The 14,094-nt window shown below is 34.6% G+C and overlaps 1 protein-coding gene across 9 annotated transcripts in view; it reads right to left on the bottom strand.

Moving 5' to 3' along the window:
* The window catches only part of LOC141405527 (antichymotrypsin-2-like), a 167,941-nt gene that overhangs the window by 14,081 nt on the left and 139,766 nt on the right, over positions 1–14,094 (bottom strand). For 2 of the 9 annotated variants that reach the window (XM_073989941.1, XM_073989949.1), the window contains exon 4: positions 10,964–11,216. The exons of 3 other annotated variants lie outside the window; for them this stretch is intronic. In XM_073989941.1, the coding sequence (XP_073846042.1) occupies positions 11,095–11,216 (122 nt within the window). In that variant the 3' untranslated portion in view covers positions 10,964–11,094. Of the gene's footprint in view, positions 1–2,367; positions 2,596–10,963; positions 11,217–11,283; positions 11,583–11,739; positions 11,926–14,094 lie in introns of those variants that run through there. 4 more of the 9 variants (XR_012413218.1, XM_073989934.1, XM_073989942.1 and 1 more) reach the window with 4 other exon arrangements.

Below are 14,094 nucleotides of genomic sequence, written 5' to 3'. Positions count from 1 at the left end.
TCAAAAAAGTTTTTCAATCGTTGAAGTTGAGGTTCACCATTTAATAAGTTGCGAACTGTTAATATATTTTATAAAATATGAATATATTTATATTAATTGAAGGTCCATAACATGGACCATAACAAATAATTTTCGTGGGAGCTGCGTTGGTGGTAAAATAAAAAAAATTGGAAAAATGTGTTGAAGTAAACATGTTTTTTGTGTTCTTTTTTGATTTCTGGCCAAACCACACAAAATTCAAACCTGTGCTCAAATAAAGAACTAAACAATACCCCTTGGGCAACATGGTTCTAGTGTATGACTTTTGGATATATACACTGCATCCTCCTAAAATCGATGCTGACACTTTGAAGTTTTGATTTCAGTGTTTTTCGAATATTTCTTATAATTAGAGGGTGCAACTAGATAATAATCCTAACTAGTATATAGGATTGTAGAACTCGCGATTCCACGTCGTTCGATGTATATCTCAGCTTCCGTAGTAATAGGAGTCCAAAGGCGAAAATTTGGTGCGTAAATTTTCTGAAAAAACCTATTTTTTGGCTTTAAAATTTACAACTGTCGTAGAGGTACTGCTGAACCCCGCGTGATTTTAGTTTTTTTACGAGCCGGATCTAATGAGCTCTTCCGCGGTCGAATCCATCCACGAAACGCCGGATATAGATACTTTGAAAGTAGGAGAATCTGCAAAAATATATTTTGGCATTTCCGCGAATTGAACCGCGATTTTCTTTGATTATTTTTGCATAAATGTAATCCTTTATACGCGATTATAATATTTGATAAAGGTGTGTCACAAATTACAAAGATTCAGGAGTAATATCCCTATTTATCCCAAAATAGAATGCGGTGCCACATCCGCAGTTCTTGACGAATCTGTCTAAAATAATTTGTATTGACGTATTTTTAATAGGCGGTCATTGAAATCGGATTCACCTTATAATCATATGCATATCGCGTAATTTTTGCCCACTTGAAGGTTTTTTGAATAGTAAGATGCAACTGATGGCACACTTTGGCCGCTGAATAAAACATGGGAAAATCCATGCAAATTGATAGACATGGACTCCCTGTATCCGAAAAGCACATGCACCTCAACTGATTTAAACGGATTCGGGAATTACACGCTTTTTAATTTTTGTGTTTTTTCTTTGGTTGTAATTTAATTTTTACGCTCTACTACTTATTTCTATTGCTTATCGCAAAAAGCAAATATACTTTCACGATGACAAATTATTTTCCTTGTAATAGTTTTAGCAAAATACTTCAGGTTTTGTATGGAAAATTATCGAAATAGTAGAATAACTCCCAAAAATATTTCTCCAATTTTTCGCATTAAACCAAAATATATATTTTTGAAATAAATTTCAACAATACGTTTTCGTCTTTTGTTGTTGCTGTAATATGCATGCAATGAACCCAATCTTTATAATTTTGGTCTCACATTTGTCTATGCGTTGTCTAGATTCTGTACGTATTTTAAATTTATTTTTAAGAGATTTTTATGGACTCTCAATTAGAATAAAAAAATTTACCCCATGATTTCTTCATTATTTTTTTATTTTCCGCGAAAATAAAAATAAATTTTGCAAATATTTTAGCATCTACGGATAGATATCAAATTCTGTTAACGATTTATGTATACATTTTTTTATTACAACCCAAAGGGAATTTTTAAATATTTTTTCTTTATAAGGAAACAAAACCTCCTATAACTTTTGGGTGCAGCATACAATTTTGTGAACGCGAACATATTTGAAACCACAATTTTTTTCTTAACGTAAGTACCAAAAATCCCGGATGAGCTCGCAAAAAAAAATTTTAATTTTTTTCAATGGTATTAAAAAGGAAATTTGAAATTTACCATATGCGTAGAAGGAACTATGGGTCTATCTCTTTTCCTTTTGTATGTTTCATACAAATAGACAAAGACCCCTTACCACAGTATGGTGTTAGGGTATAAGTAAAACGAAATCCTCAAAACACCTGAAATGGGGTTGTACCGCTATATGGGTGGTAGAGAAAAAAATGGACCCATATTGGTTTTGGTTTCATATTCATGTATTGTCATCCAAATCTGAAAAGTTTGCCAAGTTTCAGTTCGATTGGTCAACTGTGTTAAAAATGAATTACTAGATTTGAACTAAATCAGGTGGTACCGCTATATGGGGGCTATAGGAAAAAATTTACCCATATTGGGTTTGGTTTCGTATTCATGTATTGTCATTCAAATCTGAAAAGTGTGCAAAGTTTCAGTTCGATTGGTCAAGTGCAACTGTTTTAAAAATGAGTTACTAGATTTGAACTAAACAGACAGACAACAAAGTAAGTTAAATAAATAAGTTAAGAAATAAAACACTGTAAAAATTAAACATATTATGAAATAATAGGAGGTAGTTATTTTATTGATATAACAAATAACATTTCCTATATTTACAAAAAACGTTATATAGACTTTTTAAAATTTAATTTGTTCACCCTTGAAGAGGATAAGATCATCAGAACTTCTTAGCATATATAAAAATGGGCGATTTACTTCAAATGATTTCGGCTCTTCCAGACTAACAAACGCACAATATTTAACCATGACCACAGCTGCAATAACAAAAAAAGAAAAAAAAAATATTTTCAAATTTTAATTTTTTAATAGATTTATATTTGTTTTTTTTTTTTTTATTACAACAATTGTTTATCGAATAACAGATTTTTTAAAGCAACTCGGAAACTAAATCTATCTAATTAATACCACACTCATGTTATTATAGAAATATTTTGGTTAATTCATAGCAAAAATGCATCAAATTTAACAAAGCAGCAGTTGGTAGTAATTGCATCGAATTGTCATTCACATCGTCTTAATAAACTCTTGAAATTAAGTGTAAGTAAGACCAGCTGAGGTTTTTTATCTCTTTAAAAACTTCACCCTAACTACTTTGTAATAATAGGCATAGGTTGCCGAATAAATTTTCTACCTCTCTCGAAGAAATATTAATCCTTGAATTACTTATGCAGGGAGGTAGTGTTGTATGGTATCACATAGTTCTCGACGGGAATGTACATATGTATATGGGGATTTCTGAATGAAAACAAATTTTCATGGAGGTAAGATTCGGTTATCTCAATTTTTGAACCGGATATTCCTACATTAAAACCGATTTTTGAGCCGGTGTTAAGTAACCGATATAAATTATATGCATACCATTATAAAGCTTACAGAGTTGTCAATCAAATGAATTTAATTCGCTGATTGAAACTTTGCTAGTTGCAGTGCTAGAACAAAAAACCCGTTTTATTGAACCGATTTTAAGGAAAACAAGTAAAAAAGTATCAGTCGGCTTTGCCGACAGAGACATACCCTCAGCCTGTGTATATTGAAACAATTTGTTCCCAAAATACGAATGTATTTAGAGGGTTTTAAAAATTTTGGGCGTTTGAACCGACAAAATTGTTGATTAGGATTAAAGATCAAAAGTTTTGCGGAGGAGATACTAAAATGAATGGATCGACATTGACCGGTATGGAAGTGGATCTTCAGCCACAACATATGGTACCATAGTGGGTTTTTACACTCTTCGGGCTGTTTGCTCAAGAAGTATGGACTTACCCCTAAAAACTTTTACCAACGTAATTGAGGCAGCGAATGCAAGTTGTTCCAAAGAAAAAAAAAATTAAAGTGATTCGAGAGCATGTCTTAAAGTGAACTTATCCGAAATTTTGTGTGGGAGGTACCGGATGGAGTGGACAAATATAACCCATATTTGAACCTGATCTATATCTGGTAGATATATTAGGATGTGTAAAGTACAGACCAATTCGGCCACTCCCATCCAGAGTTATCGTGCGCACAATTTTTCCGAACATTTTTGAACTTTTGTGGGGGAGGTACCAGCAGGAGTGGACCGATATGGCTTATCTTCAGACTTAAACTATGTTTGGACAAAATATTACTAAGGCCAAATTTTGGACGGAATCGGCAGATCCGTTCGAGAGTTATCTTGCGCTCCAACCACCTCACACGGTGTCATAGGGTTTTTTTTTTTGGCAACTTTCAGGCTATTTCCTCAGGAAGTATGGACTTGCCCCTGATGAAACTTGTACCGTCGTATGGAGAGCAGTGAATACAAGTTGCTAAAACAAAAATCAAAGCGATTCGAGAGGTGGCTCTAAACTGAACTTTTCCGAAATTTTGTGTGGGAGGTACCCGAAAGAGTAGACTGATATAATCCATATTCGAACCTGATGTATGCCTAGAGGTAGTATTACCATATGCAAAGTTTGGTTCAATTCGGTTACTCCCTTCGAGAGTTATCGTGCGCACAAGTTTTGCAACAATTTTTGAACATTTGTGGGGGAGGTACCTGAAGGAGTGGGCCTATATGGCACATCTTCGAACTTAAATCAAATCTGGACAAAAATATGGATACCCAAAATTTGAACCGAATCGATTTATCCGTTCGAGAGTTATCTTGCGCACCAGCCAGCCAGACAGACAGACAGACGAACAGACAGACAGACAGACGGACGGACATTGCTAGATCTACTCAAAATTGTCTGAAACGGATATCGTACAAACATACTTGGGGTCTAAAACCATTATTTCGATGAGGCACATTTTTGGTCGTATCAAAGTGTAAATACCCTCTTTAGCCTAAAGGCTGAGGGTATAATTATGTATTTAGGGGTTTTCAAAATTTTGGTCGTATGAACCGACAAAAATGTTGATTAGGATTAAAGTTCAAAATTTTTGCGGAAAAGGTACTTAAAGGAATGGACCGACATAGACCATGGGGGTGCCATAGGGGGTTTTTACACCCTTCGGACTGTTTTTCAAGAAGTATGGACTTGCCCCTGAAACAACTTTTACCATCATAATTGAGGCAGCGAATGTAAGTTGCCTCAAAATAAATCAAAATGATTCAATAGCAGTTCTTAAAGTGAACTTATCCAAAATGTTGTGTGGGAGGTACGGAATGGAGTGGACAAATATAGTCCATATTCGAACCTGATTTATGAGAATGTATAAAGTATGGACCAAATCGGTCACTCCCATCAAGTATTATCGTGCGCACAATTTTTCCGAATATTTTTGAACTTTTGTGGGATAGGTACTTGAAGGAGTGGACCGATATGGCTTATCTACGAACTAAGTTTGGAAACAATATTACGAAGGCCAAATTTTGGCCGGAATCGACATATCCGTTCGAAAATTATCTTGCGCTTCCACCCATAAACATGGTGTCATAGGGTTTGTTTTTCTACTTTCAGGCTATTTTTTCAGGAAGTATGGACTTGCCCCTGAGGACACTTGTACCTTCGTATAGGAAACAGTGAATACAAGACGTTACAACAAAAACCAAGGCGATTCGAGAGCAGGTCCTAAACTTAACTTTCCCGAAATTTTGTGTGGGAGGTACTTGAATGAGTTTACCGATCGAGTCCATAATGGAACCTCATCTAAGTCTGGTAGAAATTTCATAATGTGCAAAGTATGGACCAAATCGGTTACTCCCTTCAAGAGTTATCGCACGCACAAATTTTCCGAACATTTTCGAACTTTTGTGGGGGAGGTACCGGAAGGACTGGACCGATATAATCCATCTTTGAACTTGAACTAAGTTTGGACAAAATATTACGAAAGCCAAATTTTGGATTGAATCGGCAGATCCGTTCGAGAGTTATCTTGCGCTCGAACTACTACACACGGTGTCATAGGGTTTTTTGTAACTTTCAGGCTATTTTCTCAGGAAGTATGGACTTGCCCCTAATGAAACATACAGCGTCGTATAGAGGACAGCGAATACAACTTGCGTAAACAAAAATCAAAGCGATTCGAGACCAGGTCCTAAACTGAATTTTTCCGAAATTTTGTGTGGGAGTTACCCGAAGGAGTGGACCGATTGAGTCCATATTGGAACCTCATCTAAATTTGGTAGAAATTACACGATGTGCAAAGTGTGGACCAAATCGGTTATTCCCTACAAGAGTTATCGTGCGCACAAGTTTTGCGACAATTTTTGAACATTTGTGGGGGAGGTACCTGAAGGAGTGGACCTATATGGCCCATCTTCGAACTTAAATCGAATCTGGACAAAATATTTCGATACCCAAAATTTGAACCGAATCGATTGATCCGTTCGAGAGTTATCGTGCGCACCAGCCAGCCAGACCGACAGACAGACAGACAGACGGACGGACATTGCTAGATCTACTCAAAATTGTTGGAAACGGATATCGTACAAACATACTTGGGGTCTAAAACCATTATTTCGATAAGGCACATTTTTGGTCGTATCAAAGTGTAAATACCCTCTTTAGCCTAAAGGCTGAGGGTATAAATATTTAGCGATGAAAGTCGATAAAGATAATATTTCGAAGACGGAAGGACAGTTATGCCGTATGTCAAACTTCTGAATATAGCGACATGAATTCTTTCTTGGCGAACTTTACATGGATGACAAAAAATAACCTACCAACAATTTGATCGCGCCATAACTCAGAAGTGTGTACTACGGCATAACTGTCCTTCCGGCTTCGAAATATTATCTTCATCGACTTTCATCGTAAAAAGGAATGTTTTGCCCCAAGCCAGTTTCAATCAGCGAACTAATTCCATTTGATTGACAACTCTATAAGCTTTGTAATGGTGTGCATATAAACTTAATCGCTTACTTAAAACCAGCTCAAGAATTGGTTTTAAGGTTCAAATATTGAGATAACCGGATCTGTCCTCCATGAAAATTTGTTATGAACGTGTTCTTCATTAGAGGAGCTTTTTTGGTAAATATTTCATAAGCACCCCAGATGTCTATATAAGCAATAACCAATTGGTAAGTCTACATACCAATAAATGACTAATATCGAATATACAGAAAAACAAACATAGTGTTTTTCTGAACCAAGACCGAGTAAACATCATAAAGGACAATGAAAAGGGAAAATATTGATTAGTTGTCAAAGAGAACCGTACCTAAAACCTTCTGAACAACATATTTGCGGAATATTTGGATGCTGAAAAATCTCATCTTGTGGTACTTCTACTACGGTTCAAAAAATGACACTACGGTTCAAAGGATATGAAAGGAATTGAGTTAAAAGAATGAACTCTTCTACAAAAAGACTCGGCAATCTATTTGACTGCAGACATATGTTCTCAAAACGAAGCTACAATAACGCCAAAGAAAGATATGAAGCTATTTTCCCAAGTATTATAGGAAAAAAATCGAAAAATTCATCACGGGATATCTCAGAAACTTGACCTGTGGCGAACAATTTTTTTGGGTTCTTAATATACTCACTAAAGAATTTCATCATCAAAAGGAATAATAAGTATAATTACACTACGTTTAATTACAAAAACGTTGAGTCCTATTTGGATTCGAATAAAAACTATTTTTTCTAAATTTTTTAATAAATTTTAATACAAGTTTTCTTTAATATACCAGTGTAAGACATTCGTTATCTTACAAAAAAAAAAATAATAATAACAATATACGTTTTGATATAGCCCCCATGGAACGGTACCTCCCGATTTTCGGTATTTTTAAGGTTTTAGCTTCATTATTCTACCAAAATGGCTGAAATTTGATACGTAGTCTTCTTTAGGGTTATAAAACATTCCCCCAGAATTTTGTCGGTATCGGTCCACACCTTCATATATAGCCGCAGTCTCTCCCGGAATTTTGCCGGTATCGGTCCACACCTTCATATAGCCCCCATAGAACGGTACCTCCCGATTTTCGGTATTTTGAAGGTTTTATCTTCATTATCACACCGAAATGGCTGAAATTTGGTACTTAGTCTACGTTGGTGGTATAAAACTTTCTCCCAGAACGTTGTCGGTATCGGTCCATGCCTTCATATAGCCACCATAGAACGGTACCTCCCGATTTTCGGTATTTTGAATATTGTGGCCTCAAAATTCCACCGAAATGGCTGAAATTTGGTATTTACACTTTGCTGGGGGTACTTAAACTTCCCCTTTAAATTTGTCGGTATAGGTCCACGCCTTCATATAGCCCCCATGGAACGGTACCTCCAGATTTTTCGTATTTTGAAGGTTGTGTCTTCAATATTCCACCAAAATGGCAGAAATTTGGTATTTAGTCTTCAATGTGATATAAAACTGTTCGCCAGAAATATGTCTGTACGCTTTCATATTGTTCCGTTTCTGACTAAAATTCATCAGAATAGGTCCACGTTTCGATATAGCCCCCATAGAACGGTACCTCCCGATTTTCGTAATACTGAAGATTGTGACGTCAATATCCAACCGAAATGGCTAAAATTCGTTATTTCGTCTTCTAAGAGTTATAAAATATTCCAGAAGAGTATTATCAGTATAGGTCCACGTCTTCCTTTATCCCCATAGAAGCGTACTTCTTGATTTTCGGTATTTTTTAAGTTTTAGCCACATTCTCTTACCGAAATATAGGAAATTTGGTAGTTAGTCTTCTTTGAGCCTAAAAACTTTCCGTCAGAAATTTGTCGGTATAGACGACGTTTTGAAATAGCCCCCATAGAATGGTGCCTCACATTGTTTTACCGAAATTGTTGAAATTTAGTATTAAGTCTTCTTCATATACGAAAGGAAACTAATTATTCCATTTTACCTCAATACAACTTGTGGTGGAGGGTATAAAAAGTTAGGCCCGGCCGAACATAACGCCGTTCTTACTTGTTAAAAATAATGGATTGTTCGAAATACATGATTTGCACCTTTTAAATAAAAAAAATAATCAGTAAAGGTCCGTTGTGGAAAAAAGAAGTTATGTCCGTTTTAAGTTGAAGATCCAAGAAACCACGTTTTTCACTACATTTATCGTTATAAAATCAACCAGTAAGGAAAGGATCAAAGTCGGGCGGGGCCGACTATATGATACCCTACACCACTGTGAATATGTAAAATATAAATCGGAGCTATATCCAGATCTAAGCCGATTTTGATATCATTTGGCACATTTGTTTCCAGACCGAATTCAGTCACACATTCCAAATATCATTGAAATCGGACTTATATAGCGTGTTTGGTACAGAAAATACGTGAAATCGGCCGAAAATATATATGGGAGCTATATCCAAATCTGAACCGATTTCTATATAGTTTGGCACACTTATTTTTAGACCAAATTCAGTCACACATTCCAAATATCATTGAAATCGGACTTATATATCGTGTGTGGTACAGAAAATACGTGAAATCGGCCGAAAATATATATGGGAGCTATATCCAAATCTGAACCGATTTCTATATAATTTGGCACACCTATTTCTGGACCAAATTCAGTCAAACATTCCAAATTTCATTAAAATCGGACGTATTTAGCGTGATTGGTGCAGCACATACGTGAAATCGGGCGAACATATATATGAGAGCTATATCCAAATCTGATTTCGATATAATTTGGCACATTTTTTTAGACCAAATTCAGTGTCGCACATTCCAAATTTCATCGAAATCGGACATATATAGCGTGTGTGGTACAGAAAATACGTGAAATCGGCCGAAAATATATATGGGAGCTATATCCAAAGCTGACCCGATTTCTATATAATTTGGCACACTTATTTTTAGACCGAATTCAGTCGCACATTCAAAATTTCATCAAAATTGGACGTATATAGCGTGTTTGGTGCAGCAAATACGTGAAATCTGGTGAAAATATATATGGGAGATATATCCAAATCTGAACCGATTTTCACCAAAAGCAATAGCGTTCTTCCTATGGCTAAAGAAGTTGTAGTCCCCAATTTTCAGCTGAATCGGACAAAAAATGCGACCTGTACGTTGCGAACAAAAATACATGGACAGGCGGACAGACAGACATACAGACGGACGGACATGCATAAATCGACTCAGAAAGTGATTATTTGTATATCCCCAAAAGGAACTATGGGTCTATTTCGTTTCCTTTTGTATGTTACATACAAATGCACAAAGACATAATACCCCTTACCACTGTGTGGTGTAGGGTATAAAAAACGAAGTGACCCAAAGAAATTTAAGGTATTTTCGTCTTCCATGGACTCCCGCAATACCGAATTTATGAATCAGAACCCCTGCAAATTTTCACTGTAGCACAGTGTAATTATATAGCTCTGGAATTATCATCCGAGCCGAATCTACCAAAAATTAAAGTTATATTTTCTTCAGATGATGATTATTTGAATACGAAAGAGGATTTGAATTTCAGATATGCAATAGCTAAACGTTCATTCAGTAATGTCCACTAATATCCAATAATTACTAAACCATTTTTAAAATCGCAAAATGAAAAAGTTTTTAAGATGTTTAAGAAATATTCTAAAATGAAACAAAAAACAAACGTATATAAATTCTTTGAAATGTTGCCTGTCAGAGCGAAGATCATTTTAATTTTTTATTAATTTTCTCGTTTTTAGTTGAGTTTAATAAACGATGATTTTTGCAAGTGAAAAAGGAAAGCCGACGATTCGAACCCACACAACCACCAATTTATGTGACTAGTTTCGCTGTTGGGGTTTGCAGCTCATCAGACATATCGGATGGGAAAAATTTATTGACAAATTTAAAAAAATAATTTTTACGGGATTCGATTTTTTCAAGGAATCTTTTGTCAAAAAAATCTGAAAATGCACTGAAGCACAGCACAAAATAAAGAAAATCTAAAACCACACCACACAAACTGACACACATATATAGACACACATAAATAAACGTTGGTGTCATCGATATCCCGACAGGTCAAAAGGTCAGCTTTTTAAAATTTCTCTACAAGTGGTGTCGTTCTATTCTCGACACATCGTTCGAACATGGCGATAAAAACGTCTGGCCTAAACATTAAATGGGGCAACATTTTTTGATATGAGAGAAGTAACTCCCTGGATATTCGAGGACACAGATTTTTTTTACATAATCTTTGCAATGGAGGCTTCGTTAAGATGTCTCAACTATGGCCCACCAAATTCAATAAACAAAAACAAAAACTTTATATTTAAAATCTACAATATTATATTTATTTTTATATTGCAATTTCATTTTGAACATTTGGGGTAAACAAAGTAAATAAGTACTATTAACTACTTTTATAATGTCCGTCCTTAAATATAAGAGGCCAATCATCCCATATATCTGGCAAAGAACCACGCCACACGGTTTGTACTTCGGATAACATAAACAAATCGGCGATTTGCATTGAAACGTTTTTGTCTAGAGAAACTCACAGAACCTGCTCTAAAGCCTACAAAATAAAGAACATTGATAAATAAATCATAGTAACATGAGCATAGATGAGGGGTGATACTAACCAGATTGGGTATTCCAACTTATGCAAGCACATGCAAAAACTCCCCCGAATTCGAATAGTTGGCAAAACAAAAAATGTTTTGATATAGGAGTTAATTAAAATTTTATTTAAAGAAATAAGTAGAATAAAGAGTTCAACAACATTTTAAACAAATTACATAAAATGCTATAAATAATAATTATCCCATATATCTTGCAAAGAACCATGCTACCTGATTTGTACTTCTTATTGCATAAACAAAGCAATGATTGGCATTAAATCGTTTCTGTATAACTAAGCTCACTGGACGTGCTCTTACACCTAAAATAAATATGGTTCAGTAAAAACAAAAAAAAAGGTAATAGAATTAAACAATACTAGCCCAATTTATTCCAAACTATTTATGTACGGACTTACATGCAAAAAAATACCACATTAAAATGATACACAGGACAACACAAAATGTTTTCCCAAAATGTTGATTTTTTATAAGTTGAAACACCAAATTTTATTTAAAATTAATCAGTGTAGGGTGTGTATAAAATTTAAAAATATTTCATTTTTCCAATAAATAATTTATTATTATTCATATTGTCATTCACTACGTAATAGAATGGCCGATCGACGGCAAATTCTTTAACACATTCCGGTACAATTTCCACAGCTACAGAAGGGGAACAAAATAAAAATAAAACTTATTATTGAGAATAACTTACGAGAGCCCACAGAATAACAGATAAAACTAAAGAAAATATGAAAATTTAATTCTTTAGCAAAATGTTAAATGCGGAATATAAAAAGCATGTTTTTTTCGTAAATCGTTCTAAAAGTAACTAAAAAGTATTATAGAGGTGTAGTTACAAAATTTGAATTGAAAATTTGTCAAACGAACTATTAGTGGTGATTTCGTAAATCTAGAATTCTGAAATGTGGTGGTGCATATCAATATTTTCTGGTGAAAATTGCGAACATATATACCCTCAGCCTGTGACATAATAAAAAGAAGCAAACTCAGTATTGGTTGTTTTTTCAAATTTAGCTGTTCTTATACTACTGAGAGATCTATCTAAGAGTTCTTCTTAAACCTACATTTTTGAAATTTTGTATGGGAGTTTCTGGAACAAGTGGAACAAACGACTTCGAATTTGACGTACGATTACGTTTGGAAGAACGATTACTGTGTGAAAAGATTGGACCAAATCGAGAACTCCCTTTAAGACCCGTAGTTGGTGGTCAACGATTTTAGGATCATAAGGATTTAACAATAACTGTTAAACCATTTTCAAAATCGAAAAAGAAGCAGTTTTTAAGATATTTTAGATAAATTCATAAATAAAAAAAAAAAAAACAAAACATAAATATGTATGTCAATAAATGTATTTATACCCTATACCACAATGTGGAAAAGGGTATAATAAGTTTGTTTTCCCAAAAATTCATGTAACGCCGCGAAATATTCGTCGTAGACCCCTCATGTGGTATACCAAACTTCATATCTCGACGAGATAAAGCGATTTAGCGATGTGTGTCCGTCCGTCCGTCTGTCCGTCCATTAAAAATTGTAATCAAGCTAGAGGCCGCAATTATGGACCGATTGTCACGAAATTTAGTATGGAGGTCGGGTTTGGACCAGAATAGAACTGATTAGTTTTTGGCGATGATCGTGAAATGTTAAAGGGATGAAATGGACCAAAAACAAAATTTTTGCTCGATTTTGTAGCCGCTCTGTAGGTCGCAATAATAGTCCGATCGGCGCGAAATTTTAAACGTAGTTTTGGTTTGAGATGAAGAAGTAGAGTGCAAGTCAACGGTATGATCGGATAATATTTAGCGGGTTAAATTGATCAAAACTTTTGTGTGAAAATTGGTAAAATTTCTAATGCACATCTTATAACAGCTAGCCCGGAAAGCTAGTGCACAGGGATAGTGGTATAGGGTATCACATGGTCGGCCCCGTCCGACTATAGTCTGTTCTTACTTGTTTTTAATTTTTTTGGTAAAATAACAAATGTTCACATTGCACATAGGTTTCAATCAGGAAATTTTTGGCCAAAACCCTAATTTTGAAGTTTCGAAATTTAAATTTTTTTTGCATAGAATAATAAAAAACACATCAAGTCATCTGAAAATAATTAGTTTTTGTAAATAACGTTAGTATTCGTTGATTGGCGCAGTACCAAAGTTGACACTTTTTTATGTAAAAATAAAACAGACTTTGTGCTGTAAAATATACAATTTTTGTTGTATTGCGTCGCTGCCTAAATATACAGAAAGTTATTATGAATCGGGAAGCTGTTAATGAGTACTTTCATTATATTAACAAAAAGAAGGATGAAATTTGTAAGATTAGCGTAATAAAATCAATGTTTTTATATATATTGAAAATTATTTTTTACAAATATTTTTTAAATATATTTAAACTTTTAAAAAAATGTCCAAATTTGTCCACCTCCAAATCGAATTTGGAAGATAGCAGGGGGTCTGTACTAATAAATTCAGAAGTCAAATCGTGCTCAAATTTGGCACAGTTAAAGTAAAGTGGATTTTTCTATTTTAAGATGGGAGAATTTTTTGTAAATACCTGTTGTTACTGTACGTATTATCCAATTGAAATAGAACGGTAATACGCACATCTATCAACCGATTTCCCTTAAAATTCATATTTAGGGGTTTCAGAGTGTAGAAAACAAGTATGTATAATTTTTTTGAAAATAGGTAAATTTTTTGTCATAGCCCCCACATAAAAGTACTGTCCGATTTTAGATATTTTGTGGATTTTAGCGACACCTTATGACCGATTCGGCTGAAATTTGGTATTTTGACCTCTTGGAAG

This window comes from Musca autumnalis, unplaced genomic scaffold (assembly GCF_047663935.1).
Source record: "Musca autumnalis isolate F117 unplaced genomic scaffold, ASM4766393v1 scaffold_5, whole genome shotgun sequence".
NCBI classification, from domain to species: domain Eukaryota; kingdom Metazoa; phylum Arthropoda; class Insecta; order Diptera; family Muscidae; genus Musca; species Musca autumnalis.
The sequence above is the reverse complement of the archived record's forward strand: the minus strand, read 5'-3'. Positions and strand labels throughout refer to the sequence as shown.